Below are 19,931 nucleotides of genomic sequence, written 5' to 3' on the forward strand. Positions count from 1 at the left end.
AAATGCCCCGCCCCTTGGCAGCCATGTTTTTCAAGCAAATGTAACCATTTTCGAACTCATCCAAGATAGCATCGACACCAATCTTCTGACAAATTTCATGAAGATTGGACAATAAATGTGGCCTCTAGAGAGTTAACAAGGCAAATGTTGACGCCGCACAACGGACAAAAAGCGATCACAAAAGCTCACCATGAGCACGTTGTGCTCAGGTGAGCTAAAAACAAACAACAACAAAAAAACATAATTCAAAATACCCATTAATGCCATACCACCTTGTTTTGCTGGGGTTTTCCCAGTTTTACTAGGTAAGTCTGAGATGCAATATGTTCAGGTCAATCAGAATAATCAATAAAACAGTGCGTACTTAAAAATTGGGCCTCATTGAGGGAAAACTGGGCTTAATGTCTGTGCAACTAAAGCCTTCCTAGATTTGCCTGTGCAGTCTGCGAGCGCTTATATGGGACGACGCTTTCCTCATAGACTGGATATTTGCTTAGAAGAGACTTCATTCAAACCTATAGATCTATAAAAGCGGAAAGTGTTGTCCCTGATTATCCTGAGTGAACTGCACAGGCTAATCTGGGACAACAATTTTCACACATGCATTTACCCCAGTTTTCACAGAATAAGGCTAAATTAATCCATTGCCTATCCTAATAACAACAATACCAATAACATAATTGTCAAAGAGGAGCAGAAATTATACCCCATGCATTTTTAATCGTTTCTCACACTTCTGTGTATAATACAAACTAAGGTTCAAATATGCACATATCATTTGCCCAAACAACCTTTTTATTTATCAGTTAAAGAATAAATCATTACATGCAGAAAGTGCAAGTTGATTTTTCATATAAATTTACTTATACTTTTGACAGACTTTCGGAACATAAGTTGCACATAATGCATTCAATCTTAATTTGAATTTATTTACTTATTGATTTTATGTTACAATTTAATATGAACAATACACAATGCCCACAAATTATGATGTACACATGTTCAATGAGAATACTGCATCAACAAAATTTACTATTTTGAGAGCAGGTTAAAGTCAGGGATATAAAATAAAACAACGCTGGTTGGGGAGAGGTGCATTAAAGGGTTTAAACCAGACTCCACGGTAATCAATTTTAGGACATCACACTTTGATAAAGTGCTTTTTCAAATGAAATTTCAAATCTATTTTAATCTCATTCCGGGAAAACTGGTGCTAATGCTTATCTGTCAATGCTGTCACAGATTCGCTTGTGCAGTTTGCATGCTGTACAGGCTTATCTGGGGTTATGCTTTAAGCACATGCATTAAGCCCAGTTTTCCCAACGCAAAGCTCATATTTAAATCATTAAACACACAACTGCAACACTTTGCAGAGAAGAGCTGGGATGAATATTCAGACAAGTACATGGGTATCAGCTGAGGGAATGGTGAAACATTGCGTATATCTCTTCCCTATATTAATCATTAAACTAAAGATATTTATTTAGACATTTTAAAAAGTTTGCACAAATTATAGAATACTTTTGAAGCATCGTATAATAATTATATACTGGGTATGCAAGTTAACAATATCATGTACGTAAGAACATTATCTTTTTTAGTAAAAAAAGATTCACAATTCAGACAGTGGCAATTTTAGTGACGATTGACCGACTTCATAAATCTGCCCTTTAAACAGAAGAATAGTGACTAGATGACTAGATGTCTTTCATACATTAAAAGACCATTATAAACGTTAAATTACAGTCTGCACCCGCTCTGACACACAGATGCACAAAATAACTTAACAATTATGAAAGCTTTATCAAGCCCATCAACAAGTGGGCTCCACATAAAAAATCATTACCAGAACCCTTTTACCCATATATATATATCCAGGTCATAAGCCTTCCTCTTGAAAAACTGGGCTAAAAGCATGTGTGAAAAGTGTTGTCCCAGATTAGCTTGTGCAGTATGCTCAGGCTAATCAGGCACAACACTTTCTGCTTTTAAGGACTTTTTTGTTTAAAGCAGGTCTCTTCTAAACGAAAACCTAAAGGTGTCATCGTTGAAAAGCATGTGCAGACAGCACATGCATTAAGCCCAGTTTTTCCAGAGTGCAGTTCACATGTAGTTTTACAGCATGTCATGTGACTCACTAGGTGGGCTGTCCTGGAAGTAGCGGTGGTAGAACAGCTGCAGTGAGAAGTCTCGAGACAACGACACAAAGTCAGCCTGGAATAGAGGGGAATATTTGACATCAGTTGAGGAGATCAGTTGTTATTGTGGAATAGAGGGGAATATAACATAAGATAATGCTATCAGCACATAATAGAGTGGACTATTACATAAGATAATGTTGTCACTGTGGAATAGAGGGAAATATAAATTACATCATTTAATGTTGTCAGTGTGGAATAGAGGCGAATATTACATCAGATAATGCTGTCAGCATAGAATTGAGTGGAATATTACATCAGATAATGTTGTCAGTGTGAAATAGAGGGGAATATCACATCAGATTATGTTGTCAGTGTGGAATAGAGGGGAATATTACATCAGATTATGTTGTCAGTGTGGAATAGAGGGAAATATTACATCAGATTATGTTGTCAGTGTGGAATAGAGCGGAATATTACATCAGATTATGTTGTCAGTGTGGAATAGAGGAGAATATCACATCAGATTATGTTGTCAGTGTGGAATAGAGGGGAATATTACATCAGATTATGTCGTCAGTGTGGAATAGAGGGGAATATTACATCAGATTATGTTGTCAGTGTGGAATAGAGCGGAATATTACATCAGATTATGTTGTCAGTGTGGAATAGAGGAGAATATTACATCAGATTAAGTTGTAAGTGTGGAATAGAGGGAAATATTACATCAGATTAAGTTGTCAGTGTGGAGTAGAGGGAAATATTACATCAGATTCTGTTGCCAGTGTGGAATAGAGGGGAATATTAATCAGATTAAGTTGTCAGTGTGGAATAGAGGTAAATATTACATCAGATTATGTTGCCAGTGTGGAATAGAGGGGAATATTACATCAGATTATGTTGTCAGTGTGGAATAGAGGGGAATATTACATCAGATTAAGTTGTCAGTGTGGAATATATGTGAAACCATTATATATCGTCAGGCATTAATTTTTTGTATATTTTGACAGTCGACCGATTGACAAATTCAAGATCCTAACGAACAATTATGTCCCATATTTGAACAAATTAAGACTGAATTACCAAAGGCATGAGGCACTAAAATCCAACGTAATCCACGCATACATACTCCGTCTGTTACGTAATAAAGATAAATCCGGTTTTGACACAAAAGGGTGTAGATTACACAGTGTACTTAACTGACACGTGACATGTTGCTCTTAAACGCAAAAGCAGTACAGCTGTATCGAATGCGTTGACTTCGTTTAGGTAGAATTGTAATGATAAGCGCTAATTGTTAACAAATTCAATATCCATTGTGTGTTTTGTTTTTCAGTGTTGTTGCAGAAGATTATACAGCCTCCACGCACCGGATTAGATCCGGATCAAAGACAATAAACACAATTAAAAGATGGTGATGTATATACTTACCGTATACTTTCTCCGCATTGATAACAAATAAATACAGAACATTTTGATTTGTGTTTAGTTGTTTGCATTTAACTACAATACAGGTGTAAAAATAGCTTGTGCTTCGTTTTATGGGCTATCGATTTTTTTAATCATTGACATCTTTTACAAGTTTTACGATACATGTTTCAAATAATTGTTACTTGTAGCAATTGAAAGCAGAACAGGAAAAGAGAAATTAGCAATCATGACGATTAGTTCCATCCAAACGTAGGAAATTGTTTTCAAAAATTCACTTTTATTTTTGCGCTATTTCCAGGATATCCCCGGAAAGCACGTGTTTCAAATGACTGAGTATGACACAATAAAACATTGCTTTGTATCCTATTGCATTCAATCTAATTTAAACTCACTCGTCCATTGGTTGTTACAATTAAATCTGAACTTTGCCCTATGAAACCGCTGTCCCATAATGCACTGTTAATTTTACACTTCAGAAAATTATTTTACTTAAAATGATCAAATATTTACGATGCAAAACTCTTGAAAACTGACCAAACAGTTTGCTAACACTAATTTTAACCAATAATCTTCGCACCATTTCTAATTTGCGCCGACAAAGGTAAGATTGTTATTAGTTTGGCCATGATAATAAATGAATAAGACCAATTGGCAACTGGCTTCAATGTTTCAAACCCGGGTTTCAAACACTTGTTAACGGTTATTTGGTCCCACGTATCCGCTAATCATAATAATGATACACTAATGGGGGAAAATTACTGATCAACTAATAACAAAATACTAGTATATTGACATGTGACAAACAGGCCCCACCTCCCGCAAGTGACTCTCAAGTGTCTTCCCTCTTTCCCCACTACGATTTTTCGCAACCGCGATATATTTTGGACAAACACATCGGATATTGACTGAAGCATTTTTTTTCAAAGTCAGGAATTGGCAAATTTAAGTGCTGACGAAAACGTCATTTTTATAAAAATGACGAAATTTCGTGCTGGCGAAAATAAATGATTTTACAGTATTACATCAGATTAAGTTATCAGTGTGGAATAGAGGGGAATAATGTATCAGATTATGTTGTCAGTGTGGAATAGTTGGGAATATTACATCAGATTATGTTGTAAGCAAGGGCTAGAGGAGAATATAATATGAGACAATACTATCAGCCTGAAATAAAGGTAATTAATGAAATATATTATGGAAATCAAAGCTTGCTGTGGTTACTTACCCTGTTGGTTAACAATCACTGCTTTGAATGTCATTTAATTATTAAGGCAAAACGAAAGTGTCATTTGATTTTTGTGTGCAAAAACAAAAGTTTTAATATCATCATCAGCAATTTTTTTGTCTTGCGAAGTGGCAATTATTCAACTTACAATTGCGAAAAATAGTTGCATCGGGAATGTTGCAGTTAACTGGTCCCAACCTTGTATAGAGGAAAAATGCGCAAAGGTTTAAGCAAACCTGAGGCTATAACACACCTGGAAGATCTTGAGTGCCTCCAGAGGTAGCTCCATGAGGTCTGGGTCAGCCAGGAGGATGGCGTACTCCTGTGGTGGGGCAGGGGGTTCTTTGGGCTCGCGCCCAGCCTTGTCGGTTGTACTGGTTGATGGGCTTGTAGTGGGAGGGCTGAAGAAATGGGAAAAAGGGCTTAATACTTTTGCTTGAAGTGTCGGTCCAGATTTGCCAGTGCAGTCTCCACAGGTAAATAAAGGCTTTTTTGCTTTTAAAGTATTTTTCATTTAAAGTGAAAATCCACTCTAGGCAGAAAGTTTCATCCCAAAATAGCCTGTGCGGACTGCCTGTTTTTTTTAGAGCATATAAATATGAATGTATATAAATGTTTCATTTTTTATATATTGTACATATTAAATTAAAGGATATCTTTATCAGCACTCCCACAAGCTTTCAAAAGTTGGAAGGCGTGACTTCCCAGCCCTAAATTTTGGACACCCCAGACACAAAGTTGGTAGTCCTTTTTATTTTAGTATTTTAGAAAACCCTGATGTATGTGCTGATTGCTGGATAAATACATTTTCCAACTCTATCCATTACCCAATAATCCAGTATAATTATGTTTTTTATTTTCCAAACCAAAATATGGCCAATATAGACAATTATGTGCTTTTTACGCAAGTGCATAATTATGCAAACTGGACAGTGGGATGGGGGACAATACTTTCCACTTTTATGGAATTTTTTATTCAAAGGAAGTCTCTCCTAATTAAAAATGCTGTTTAGGCCTGTGTCGTCCCTGTTTAGCCTGTGCAGACACATGCATCCACGTTGTCTCAGAGCAAGGCTTTTATGTATATAAATGTTTAACTTTTTCTATTGTATGTACATGTTCAATAAAAGGATATATACAAAAAGAAAGTCTAGGCAGAAAGTGTCGTCCCTTATTAGGCTGTGCAGAGCCCACAGACTAATCTGGGAAAGCACTTTAGCCCTATGCATGCTGGGAAATTTGTCATCTGCTAAATTTCTAATATTAGCATTTTCTTCTATTTTTTTCAAAGAATACTATCAGAATAGCAAACAGTTTGAATCCTGATGAGACGCCACATTCTGTGGCGTCTCATCTGGACCCAAACTGTTTGCAAAGGCCTTCAAAATTCTGTTCCAGCACTGAAAGAGTTACGCCCAGTTTTCCCAGAGCCAGGCAGGCACTGTCCGTATTGTATGACTCACAGCAGCACGCCATCCAGCTGCTGGGTGAGGGGCTTCAGGTACATCTCAAGGGACATAACCAGGTCTCTGAACTCGTCTTGCAGGAGGTGCTCTTCCTTCTCCCCATCTTCAATCAGCGACTGAAATAACACGACAAATGTGAAAGTAGAAATGAGCCCCTTTCTGGGAAAACTGGGCTAAGTGTGTAATGTGTTGTCCATGAGTCTGTACATACAGGCTTATCAGAGAGGACATTTTCTGCCTACAATGGATTTTTGTTTAGAAGAGACCTCCTTCATATGAAAAAAAATCATAAAAGCACACGGTAGTGTGCAGACTGGACAGGATAATCGTGGATGACATATTACGCACATTCATTAAGCCCAGTTTCCCCACATAATAGGCAGTTAATGGATGTTTATCTGCATAGGACTAGAGCTTTATTGTAAACGTTAAAGTGACTATTACCCGCAAACAGCTTTGTCAGCTACACAGAGGACAAAAAGCTCAGTGTGGACCACTGGAGATGAAAACGTGTATTGCACATTAAGAGTTTCATGTCCATGACATATTTTAACTTTCAATTTAATCACTTATGAAATTTGAAAAAAGTTCAAGAAGCTTACCAAGAGACAAACAGAAGTGAATTTTCATATACTCTCTTCCTACAGATTGTAACAATATTATTCTATTGCAACATGCTAATGAAACAGTACACAATTGTGTCCATAGAACAAAAATGCTCCCACAGTCCACTTTTGTCTCACAACTTTGCTTATTAAACAAGAGATTGCCAAGCAATATTGTCCCCTACCGGTAAAAGTCCACCATTGTCAGTAAAAATGGTTTTTTTTAATTTGTGGCCATAGCCAATAGAATTCTTGACGTAGGAACAAACTGAAATGACGTGCATACTCTCCATATTGCCATCTATCCATGTATAAAGTTTCATTAAAAAATATGAAGAACTTTTAAAGTTATTGCAGGATCCAGAAAAGTGTGACAGACTGACTGACACACGGAGCGCAAACCATAAGTCCCCTCGGGTTTCACCGGTAGGGGACAAAAAACACAAGCTGTTAATGGCAACCTTTGACTTTTGACCTCCAAGGGTGACCTTGATCTCTGAAGTATGAGAGGGGTTTATACAAAGACACTAAGTTTCCTCATGGTAGCAATTTGTGGAATGTTATCTTAAAATATGAATGATAAAAGTTACAGCCTGCACAAGCTGTTTAATGGCCAAATTTGATGTTTGACCTCTAAGTATGACCTTGAACTCTGAGGTAGGCAACTATGGTTTTACAAAATGGGGTTTCCTCATTGTGATCATTAGTGGTAAGTTATTTTAACATAGCACAATAAATGACAAAGTTACAGTCCGGACAACTGATTTAAGGCCAAATATGACCTTTGAACTCAGAAAAATGAAAAACAACCTTTAAAGAAGGGAGACCCATGTTGCACATGAGTTATCGTTGTATAATGGATTGCATTTGTGCTACGCTTTTTTTACATCCATCAATATACGACAAAGTTATGGGTAAGACAGGAATTTTTAAGCTGATTTATGACATACAATTGACCTTAAAGTCCATACAGGCTAATAAAGGATTTTTGCTCAGAACAGACTTCCTTTGATTAAACATTTCAATACAAGCAGAAAGTGTTGTCCATGATTAGAAAGTGTGGACTGCACAGACTAATCTGTGATGACACTTTACGCACATGCATTGAGTTTGGGTTCCCCATAGCAAGGCTCATATCTAAACATCTTTCTATTTCATTTAATTAGCATGCAAGTGTTAAAACTTATACATTCTGCAATTTAGAGCAAACTTTCATTAAAAAGCTCTTTATTCAAAACAGTTTTACTCAAAGTACAATGTCTAAAAATAGTCATATTATACTACAAAAACATAACCTTTTTATTTCAAATGGTTAGTACCTTAGCAAAATAGATTTTCCATCTATTAATGTTTCAGCATTTAGATTCAGCATATCTCTCTTTTACTTTTACCAAGTGTACATATATATAAATGGTCCACTTTACATTTTCAATTCTTATCAAATAGAAGATCACCTTGCACAAAGAATTCAGAAAAAAGGTGCATACCATAGCCAATTATGTCTAGTAGTGTTTATGCAAAAGTTATATATTTGACCTGCTCATGTGAACATGGGTATTATCGCATTCGCAAAGTCTAGTCAGGAGGTATATATATCAGCTATAGTCACACAAGATTTTGTGGTCTCAAAAGCAGACCTTATCACTCCTCATCAGAGTTTATGGCTGCAGAGGCACATCTGGAGCTACACTATTTGGTATTTCCCAAGGCCCATATCTGGAGCTACACTATTTGGTATTTCCCAAGGCCCATATCTGGAGCTACACTATTTGGTATTTCCCAAGGCCCATATCTGGAGCTACTCTGTTTGGTATTTCCCAAGGCCCATATCTGGAGCTACTCTATTTGGTATTTCCCAAGGCCCATATCTGGAGCTACACTATTTGGTATTTCCCAAGGCCCATATCTGGAGCTACTCTGTTTGGTATTTCCCAAGGCCCATATCTGGAGCTACTCTGTTTGGTATTTCCCAAGTCCCATATCTGGAGCTTCACTATTTGGTATTTCCCAATGCCCATATCTGGAGCTACTCTGTTTGGTATTTCCCAAGGCCCATATCTGGAGCTACTCTGTTTGGTATTTCCCAAGGCCCATATCTAGAGCTATGCTGTTTGGTATTTCCCAAGGCCCATATCTGGAGCTACTCTGTTTGGTATTTCCCAAGGCCCATATCTGGAGCTACATTATTTGGTATTTCCCAAGGCCCAAATCTGGAGCTCCTCTGTTTGGTATTTCCCAAGGCCCATATCTGGAGCTACTCTGTTTGGTATTTTCCAAGGCCCATATCTGAAGCTTCACTATTTGGTATTTCCCAAGGCCCATATCTGGAGCTACTCTGTTTGGTATGTTCTAAGGCCCATATCTGGAGCTACTCTGTTTGGTATGTTCTAAGACCCATATCTGGAGCTACACTGTTTGGTATTTTCCAAGGCCCATATCTGGAGCTTCTCTGTTTGTATGTTCTAAGGCCCATATCTGGAGCTACTTTGTTTGTTATATTCTTAGGCCCACATGTGGAGCTACTCTATTTGGTATGTTCTAAGGCCCATATCTGGAGCTTCTCTGTTTGTATGTTCTAAGGCCCATATCTGGAGCTACTTTGTTTGTTATATTCTTAGGCCCACATGTGGAGCTACTCTATTTGGTATGTTCTAAGGCCCATATCTGGAGCTACTCTGTTTTGTATTTCCCAAGGCCTATATCTGGAGCAACTCTGTTTGATATGTTCTAAGGCCCATATCTGGAGCTACTCTGTTTAGTATGTTCTAAGGCCCATATTTGGAGCAACTCTGTTTGATATGTTCTAAGGCCCATATCTGGAGCTACTCTGTTTAGTATGTGCTAAGGCCCATATTTGGAGCTATGCTGTTTGGTATGTTCTAAGGCCCATATCTGGCGCTACTCTGTTTGGCAGGTTCTAAGGCCCATTTCTGGCGCTACTCTTTTTGGCAAGTTCTAAGGCTCATATCTGGAGCTACTCTTTTTGGTTTGTTCTAAGGCTCATATCTGGAGCTACTCTTTTTGATATGGTCTAAGGCCCTTTTTCACATGAAGAGGCTTTTTAATACATAGAAGAGAGTGATACTGCTGCAAAATGTAATCACCAATATTGTCATCAGAGCAACATAGCAAGATGAAATAAAAGCACAAACTTCAACCATTGTGATAATTTATTAATGATCATGTATTGTAGCTAGTGGTTAATACTACTCAAAGGTCCTAAGCCAAGAACAAGGAAGATAAGAACCTGAATGCTGGCAGCATGAGCTGTGTGACACTTACAGATATCTCATCTTCACTCTTGTCCCTTTTCTGTCCCAGAGAATACTACAATGATGTAACTTACCAGGTCTAGTGTTTAAAAACGCATAAAATGTGATTCTTTTTAGAACAAATATTGTTATAGAATCTACAGCCTTCAAATTGCTGTTGATTCCTATTCATATGAAAGTTAAAAAGAAAATACCTTAAATGTTACTGCTTGCTAACAGAGGGACTTAACTTCACAGGAAAGGAATAATAATTTTTACACATGACACAAGTACTACCTTGGATTTGCCACCACTCATGCTATTAGCCCTACATTGAGTTTTTTCTCCTTTATGTTATAATCTATACCTTAAATGTATTCCCCTTCATCAGCCCTACCTTGGTTTTATTCCCATACCTTAGGTGTATTCCCATACCTTAGCTTTATTTACCATTGGTATATTCCTCCAACCTTGGGTTTGTAAGCCCTACCTTCAGTTTATTTCCCCTTACTTGGATTTATTCCCTTTACCTTGGTTTTTTTCCCTTACCCCTGGTTTATTTCCCCTACCTTGGATTTATAAGCCCCTACCTTGGGTTTATTTCTTATACCTTAGCTTTATTCCCTCTTCCTTGGGCTTATTTTCCAACCTTGGGTTTATTCCCCCTACCTTGGTTTTATTCCTGTACCTTGGGTTTGTTCCTCTACCTTGAGTTCATTAGCCCTACCTTGGGTATATTTCCCCTACATTGAGTTTATTAGCCCTACCTTGGGTTTATTCACCATACCTTGGGTTTATTCCCCCTACCTTGGGTTTATTAGCCCTACCTTGGGTTCATTCCCCCTACCTTGGGTTTATTGCCCTTCATGCTATCGTCAAGGTTCTCCAACATCTTGCGCCTCATGGCTGCCTGGGACCGCTGGTATTCCTGCTTCACCAGGAGCTGCTGCACGTTCTGAAGATGACTGCGACACTTAGACTGTAGAGCCTCCAACTCAGCCCTACTGGTCTCCATGCCAACGATTTTAGCTCGGCTTGGGGCTGAATATTGATAAATGAGGCTTAATGCAAGTGCGTAACGTGTGGTCACAGATCAGCCTGTGCTGTCATGGACGACACTTTCTGCCTAGACATGATTTTCCTTTAGAAGAGACTTACGTTACACAACAATGTCATAAAAGCGGAAGGTAAAGTTCCTGATTGTACGCACTTTATTCACATGCATAAAGTCCAATTTTCCCAGAACTCGGCTTATTTAGTGAAATTTGCTCTTCAAAACAGAGTAAAATCTCATGTTGTGGAAGTTTTATATTGGTTACTTTACATACTCAATCATAATACATTGTAGTCGTAACAACATTCTAATTGTGTTTAATATATTTGTGTCTGATTTACATTTCTAAATGTTGTTAAAAACCAAAATCGTTTACATAGGTTAACAATATATTTGTAAATTTTCAATTATCATATCATAAAATGATATTGTTTAGTCATTGATTTTCACACATTTATATTGTTTTTGTTAATATCAATAATCATCATTAATGTATTTTTTTGCACTTGATATTATGTTACAACTACATAGCCAACTGCATATATATTACACCACTCAGCAAAAATTTAAAATTAGTTTTGAATCAAAAAGAACAAAGCTGCAAAATCTGTTGCTCAGGGTAAAGGCAAAACACATCTACAATTTCATCCTGATCAATAATCTGCCAAGCGACAACAGTCAATGGACTACTGATATTTATAATCAATTCCATCAACACATGAGTTTTGCTCTGGGAAAACAGGGCTTAATGCATGTGTGTAAGGTGTTGTCCCAGATTTGCCTGTGCAGTCCACACAGGCTTATCTGAGATGACACTTTCCGCCTATAGTGGATTTTTAATTAGAAGATACTTCCTTTGAACAAACAATTCCATAAAAATCATAAGTGTTATCCCTGATTAGTCTGTATAGGCTAATCTGGGATTGCACTTTACACACTTGCAATAAGCCCTGTTTTCCCAGAGCAAGGCTATTATATGGCAAAGTTATATCAACAACAAACGCCTATTATAGTAGCCCACAACACAAACACAAATAAGTCAATCGTATTACGCTGCTGCTGATTCCCTGTAAAAAATTACCAAAGAGATGACTTTATAAATCAACTAATAATCCAACACACATGCACATGTATAATATTCACATCTTTCATGTTGTACAGTACTGTTATTTTCTTAAATCCCCGTTCAAACATTCATGAACTTGTTTACTCATATGCTTCAGATGTCAAAACACATCAACTTTTGCATTTTATATAACAATATTAGGATCAAATGGCTCACAACATAAGTGAGCTTCTTTCCATAGTGATGAGTTAAGATCAAATGGCTCACAACACAACACATCATCTTTCAATGATGATGAATTAAGATCAAATGGCTCACAACACAACACATCATATTTCAATCATGATGAAAGTGATAACTGTGATTTACATGTATTTCTGATGATATTTGCAGTCAGACAATTCTGTGCCTATGAGATGCACTCTGGGAAACCTGGGCCCGATGTATGGGCACAAAGTGTCGTCACAGAATAGCCTGTACAGACACACAGGATCATCTGGTACAAAACTTAATGATTAAGCCCTGTTTTCCCAGGGCGCGGCTCATATTGTGTATTGGACTGTTCTCTTCTTTACAATATTCAATATACCAAGAGAAGTGCCCATTTCATCCTGAACGAAGTGTGAAGGCTCCACAATACTATCACTCCCTTAAAGAATGAACACTGCATATAATTCCACACTGTTGTATTTCAAAATATTGGCTCTGACATTGCGGACACAACTAAGTACGCTCAAAACTGACATGCAGCATTTGTATCATGGGGATGGTCAGTACTGATAAAGAAAATAGAAATCTGGTTCTTATATTTAAATTAGTCAAAAATAAAGCGTTGATTACAACAACTATAATCAAGTTAACCTCGAATTGCTTTATAAAAAGTCACATTTGTGTCTGAAATGAGCATTTTGGAAGTTTAGTAAGCATCATTTTTAGCAATCTGACATACCTGACATGAAAGCAAGGCAATTAAGAACATTCACATGGGCAACACTTTGGAATATTTATTCACTTAACATTATCTTCTTGCTTGGTTTTCCAATAATATATGTAATGATGAAACTCTAATAAATGTGAATCAAATTTTCCAAATCAAAGAGCACAAACAAAATGACTTCAAGATGCCACAACTATATAGACTGTTTTGTACCCACCAATTTTCTTGAGACCACCCACTTCCCCCACCTTGTACAGAATGTTTCTACCAGCCCCTAATCTACTTTCCAACCCATGCTCCCTACCCTGTACAGAATGTTTGTACCAGCCCTTATTCTACCTTACATCTCAGGCTCCCTATATGGTGCAGACTGGTTGGCCCGTCCCCTTTTTTAGCATCCGACCCAAGCTCTCTAACTGCTCTACCCCATTTCTTGTCTCCCACCCATGAGTCTTACCTGGTACTGTCTGTTTAGACCCTCCCTCTTTCTGTTTTCCAGCTGCTGCTCCCATCTGATTCTTTGATTTCTCCAGAACAGCTCCATATAGGAAGTTCCTATCAATAAAATAGGGCAAATAAGTAAGATCCTGCGAAATGAAATAATCATATGTAACTTTAATTGTAATAAAATCAACGTAAGTAACATCAAATGAAATAAAGTGATCATAAGTAACATCAGATGTAATAAATAATTGAAAGTAACATCAGGTAAAATAAAATACAAATAAGTTACATCAAAAATGAAATAAAAAGAATCATAAGTAACATGAGACAAAATAAAATAATGATGAGTAACATCAGATGAAATAAAATATTCATAAGTAACATCAGGCGAAAAAAAAACAAAAACACTTTACATCAGGTGAAATAAAATAATCACAAGTAACATCAGGTGAAATAAAATATTCATAAGTAATATCAGGTGAAATAAAATATTCATAAGTAATATCAGGCGAAATAAAATATTCAGAAATAATATCAGATTAAATAAATAATTGAAAGTTACATCAGGTAAAATCAAATAATCATCAGTAATACTAGGAGAAATAAAACAAGAGCACCGCATAACGGGTGCCACGCTCGGCTACGGGTGCAGTTTTGAATAAATGAAAGCTTGTTAGAATTTATTTATTTTATTTTTTTAAAGGTCACAGTGACCTTGACCTTTGACCTAGTGACCCAAAAATGGGTGTGGCGTGTAGAACTCATCAAGGTGCATCTACATATTAAGTTTCAAAGTTGTAGGTAAAAGCAATTTGATTTTAGAGCTAATGTTCAAGACCTTAACCAAAATGTTAAGGTTTTAGCACGACGCGGACGTCAGACGATGAGCTGGCTATGACAATACCTCGGGTTTTCTCCAAGCAAATAACCATAAGTAATATCAGGTGAAATAAAATAATCATATGTTACAGCAGGTGAAAAAAATAATCATAAATAACATCAGGTGAAACAAAATTATATAGAATCACTTCTTTATGTACATGCACTTCAAATATCTAATCAATTTAGAAAACAGGTTATAATTGTTTGATGTGTTAACACGTGATATCATTACTAGATGGGGAAGCAAAAAATAAGTCCTTGACCAATTAAAAATATGTAGATAACCTACACTTTAAGTTAAGAAATATGCCAATAATCAACCTTTAAAGTGATGATGCTATCACTAAGAAAAATAAACCCTTTCAAATTTTCTTCACATTAACAAAAGTTCTTCAGCACAGGAAGTGGGATATGCATTACATCCCACCAATGTTTTTTTACATCCCACAACTTAGATTACAGCGACTGAGCCTCACTTGTCTGGTAAGTGTTCAAACATATGGGTGTCTATGTTGCAGGGTAGTTCTATACAATGAAGATGTTCAAACATATGGGTGTCTATGTTGAAGGGTAGTTCTATACAATGAAGATATTCAAACATACGTGTGTCTATGTTGCAGGGTAGTTCTATACAATGAAGATATATGAGCCTTGCCCTAGGAAAGTGGTACTTAATGCATGTGCGTAAAGTGTTATCCCTGATTAGCCTGTGCAGTCCACACAGGCTACTAAGGGGCGACACTTTTCGCCTAAACTGGATTTTCGCTATAAAAGATACTTTATTTGACGAAAAGTTCCATAAAAGTCGAAAGTCTTCCATAAATAGCCTGTGCAAAATGCAAAGACACTTTCCGCTTTATGTTCATTGAGAAGAGACTTCCTATACCAACAAGATGTGTTTGTGAAACACAATGTCCCCCTATATGATGTTTGACCTTGTAGGATGACCTTGACCTTGTGAAGGATGACCTTGACCTTTCACCACTCAAAATGTGCAGCTCCATGAGATACACATGCATGCTAAATATCAAGTTGCTATCTTCAATATTGCAAAAGTATTCATAAAATAAGCGATTTGGGCCACATATATTTGACCTCTGACCTTGAAGGAAGACCTTGACCTTGACCTTTCACCACTCAAAATGTTCAGCTCCATGAGATGCACATGCATGCCAAATATCAAGTTGCTATCTTCAATATTGCAAAAGTATTCATAAAATAAGCGATTTGGGCCACATATATTTGACCTCTGACCTTGAAGGATGACCTTGACCTTGACCTTTCACCACTCAAAATGTGCAGCTCCATGAGATACACATGCATGCCAAATATCAAGTTGCTATTTTCAATATTAAAAAAGTATTCATAAAATGAGTGATTTTGGCCACATATATTTGACCTCTGACCTTGAAGGATGACCTTGACCTTGACCTTTCACCACTCAAAATGTGCAGCTCCATGAGATACACATGCATGCCAAATATGAAGTTGCTATCTTCAATATAGCAAAAGTTATTGCAAAATGTTAAAGCTGGCGCAAACAGACAGACCAACAGACAGACCAACAGACAGGGCAAAAACAATATGTCCCCCACTACTATAGTGGGGGACATAAAAATATAAAACCAGAAAGTATCTTCTCTGATTAGCCTGTGCAGACTGCATAGGCTAATCTGGATCAACACTTAAAGCCCACGCTGTAAGCCCTGTTTTCCCACAGCAAGGCTCATATGGATGTAAATGTTACGGGGAAGTATTTCTATTGAATGAAGATATCTCTTAATTCACTACTTAGACTATCCCAATAAGTAGCTCACTTGTCTGGGGAGTGTTGCAGCACCAGGAAGTTGAAGTTGCGCGGCAGCTCCTTTAGGATGTCCAGATGGTTGGGCAGTATCTCCATCTTCTTCCAGGCCTGCAGAGACACAGATATGCAAGGTAACACAAACACAGATATGCAAAATAACATCAAAACAAATATGCATGATAACATAAACACAGATATGTAAAATAACACAAACACAAATATGCACAATAACATCAAAACAGATATGCATGATAACATAAACACAGATACGCAAGATAACAGCAAAACTTAAACCAACAAGAGATGTATTTGTCAGAAACACAATGCCCTCTATTGCACCACCTTGAAATAAAATTTCAATATATAATTTGGCAGGTTTAAAAATTATCTCCCTTTTAAAGCTTATTGCTTCCCTTGGATTGTATTTTTTTGACTATTGACCTTGAAGGATGACCTTGACCTTTCACCACTCAAAATGTGCAGCTCTATGAGATACACATGCATGCCATATATAAAATTGCTATCTTCAATATTGCAAAAGTTATGGCCAATGTTATGTTAAAGTTTTCGGACGGACAGACAGTTCAAATGCTATATGCCACCCTACCGGGGGCATGACAATACTGTCAAAGCGGTTAGTGTTGCAACTCATTAGCCTGTGTAGACTGCACAGACTACTCTGGGATGGCACTTTATGCACATGCATTCAGCCCTGTTCCCTTACAGCAAGAATAAAATGAAATTCACAATGTGGCTATTTTTTTCTTTCAAAATAATTTAACCATTTTAATTACCGTCTATCTGGGACAGAACTTCAAGCACATTGATTTAGCCCTATTTTCCCAGTGTGATTCCCATATTTTTTGAGTATTCTCTCCAAACAGGCTCTGATCCTTATCTTTATAATCCATATATTCTGACCCTTATCTTTATAATCCATATATTGAGATTCTCTCTGTGTACCTGCCAGTCTGACTCTAGAGAGGTCTCCACACTCCGCCACACCGAGCTCCCCCTGGTGTTCATGGAGACATCACGCAGCAGCAAGTTGTGGCGTTGTCTTAGTAACGCGGCCAGCTTGGACTGTATCGGGTCCATCTGGGCCTTGTTAAGTAGTTCTGCAAGGTGTAGAGATACGCTGCAGCTCTGGTAGAGCACCAGGAACTGTGTGCTGATGACCGGGTCAAACTGACCAAAACACTCCACGAGCTCTTGGGCAGCCGCTGAAGCTATGTCCTGAATAATCATGTTCAATGAAATATGAGCCTCCCTACAGGAAAACTGTATCTCAACAACATTGGCAGGTTAGATACAGCATACAAAATTGTTTTTTTTAAGGGGGAAAAGTTTCCACAGTTTTTTTCCACTACAATTTTTTTATCCAAAAGTAAAGATCTTAGTGTAAGCTGTCTCCCGAGCAATACCAAGTTTTTATGCAGCATTCAAATATCATAGCCCAAGGGTTCCATGACAAAGAACGATCTATTGTACATGAGCTCTAATTTTTGCATGCATTTAATCAATACAAAGAATTGATATGAAATACACGAGAACTGTTTATTTGTGCCTAGATTTTGTCATCTTTCGTGAATAATAAAACTTGGCTATGATTTTCGGATTACATATTGAATTATATGCATTTAAAATACTTACATAGAATACTGTTTAATGTTATACTAATGTATAACATATATGGATAAAACACATAATGCAATAAAGTAGGTAAATAGCTTGTTTTGAAATTGCCAAACTATGCTTATCAATACATATACATGTACGAATGACTTGATAAGTTATATCGGGGTATGGATATATTGCTATTGTGATCCATGGATCCCATGAATGGCCATATAACGGAGTTGCAGTGTAGTATTTATGCTACATAAACAAGTTCACATAAAGGTTATAAGTTGAGAAAGCAGAACTCACAATGTATTTCTTGTTAAGTGCCAGCATCAGTGCCTGTACAAGGCATTCTGTAGCCTGAATGAGGTACCTGTGTGACACCTGATTGGCAGTCTGAAAACAACAAGACAATCCATGTAGTCAACTAAAGACAGACAGGCTAATGTGCAGTCTGAAAACAACAACAACAGTCTGTGTAGTAAACTTAAAGCTAGATGTGCTTATGTAATCACGACTCATAGGCCCTCTTGGTTATTAACTGATGATTATTTTACATGTTAAGGATATATTTAAAAAAAAACAAAAAAAACTCTACGTTGTAAAAGTTTTTGAGAATTAAATCTGTGAGCCATGCTCTGGGAAACCAGGGCTTAATGCATTTGAGCAGTCACTTAAGAACTTCAAGGCATATATATTAAATAATAGTGATGTATAACAATTAGCTATACAACATACATAATAGGCCAGGGATCTGGGGCCAAAGGTCCTTCACAGGATAAAGGGCAGAGTCCACACTCGCCCCTGAGCCATAACTTATTGTTCTTTTTTATAGTCTTTCTATTTACAATTTCTGGTGGATAAAATTCAAATATTATAAACCAAATCATCCGTATACCACATGTGTATTTGACATTCTATATATTATTTTTTTGAATAGAATGTTGAAAATAAACTAAAATCAACCAAAAATACTGTATACGAAAACGACAGTCTTAACAAATGTACGTGTTTTGCACATGAAATAAAATTTTTACATCCTTTGACTGAAGAAAACAAAACCACAGTAAGCAAATATGCAATCAAAATATAATTTGATCAACATTTCACTTTAAAATATGTGACTGCACTGCTTTATTTTGCTTATCAATCACTTAAAATATTTCAGGGTGGCAGATATTTTAAACTTTTCTTTGACTTTTAAGATTTTTCGGAAAGTAGCGAAGATGTTTTGTCAGTTACCGTTCATGTCCGTGCCATCCGCTAACCAATCAGAAATCAATAAATAAAATTATTAGCAAAATCGGTACCAGGTACATATTACCAGACTTCCGAGAAAGCCATAACATTATTTATTCTCAAATAATTCTCAAATTCTCCTTTAAAAAAACATGCATTAACATCTGGATCTCCGGAATAATCTGGGTAATTGACACCCCTGATTTTTATCATGTATCTGCTTGGCATATTTCAGAAACTATTTCATACCTTGATATTGCATATCTGCCCAGCGTATTTCAGGAACAGTCCCATATGTTGATATCACGAGTCTTTTTGGCATATTTCAGCATACCTTGATATCACGTATCTGCTTGGCATATTTCAGCATCCCTTGATATCATGTATCTGCTTGGCATATTTCAGCAAACCTTGATCTTACTTATCTGCTTGGCATATTTTAGCATACCTTGATATCGTGTATCTGTTTGGCATATTTCAACATACCTTGATATTGTGTATTTGTTTGGCATATTTCAGCATATTTTGATATTGTGTATCTGTGTGGCATATTTCAGTAAACCTTAATAAAGCGTATCTTATTGGCATATTTAAGCATATTTGATATTGCATATCTGCTTGGCATATTTAAGCTTACCTTTATATCACATATCTGCCTAGCATATTTCTTCATAATTTGATAACGCATATCTGCTTGGCATAATACACCATACCTTGATATCATGTATCTGCTTTGCATATTTCATCATACCTTTATACACTG

At 36.8% G+C, this 19,931-nt stretch overlaps 1 protein-coding gene across 8 annotated transcripts in view; it reads right to left on the bottom strand.

Moving 5' to 3' along the window:
* The window catches only part of LOC127842757 (cilia- and flagella-associated protein 46-like), a 152,665-nt gene that overhangs the window by 21,293 nt on the left and 111,441 nt on the right, over positions 1-19,931 (bottom strand). For 7 of the 8 annotated variants that reach the window (XM_052372466.1, XM_052372465.1, XM_052372464.1 and 4 more), the window contains 9 exons: positions 18,236-18,325; positions 17,270-17,542; positions 16,317-16,414; positions 13,631-13,728; positions 10,964-11,157; positions 6,258-6,376; positions 5,048-5,195; positions 2,139-2,214; positions 273-311 (listed from right to left, as the gene is read on the bottom strand). In XM_052372466.1, the coding sequence (XP_052228426.1) occupies positions 273-311; positions 2,139-2,214; positions 5,048-5,195; positions 6,258-6,376; positions 10,964-11,157; positions 13,631-13,728; positions 16,317-16,414; positions 17,270-17,542; positions 18,236-18,325 (1,135 nt within the window). The remainder of the gene's footprint in view (positions 1-272; positions 312-2,138; positions 2,215-5,047; positions 5,196-6,257; positions 6,377-10,963; positions 11,158-13,630; positions 13,729-16,316; positions 16,415-17,269; positions 17,543-18,235; positions 18,326-19,931) is intronic. The other variant, XM_052372458.1, reaches the window with a different exon arrangement.

The sequence above is a fragment of the Dreissena polymorpha genome, chromosome 8, assembly GCF_020536995.1.
Source record: "Dreissena polymorpha isolate Duluth1 chromosome 8, UMN_Dpol_1.0, whole genome shotgun sequence".
Taxonomy (NCBI): domain Eukaryota; kingdom Metazoa; phylum Mollusca; class Bivalvia; order Myida; family Dreissenidae; genus Dreissena; species Dreissena polymorpha.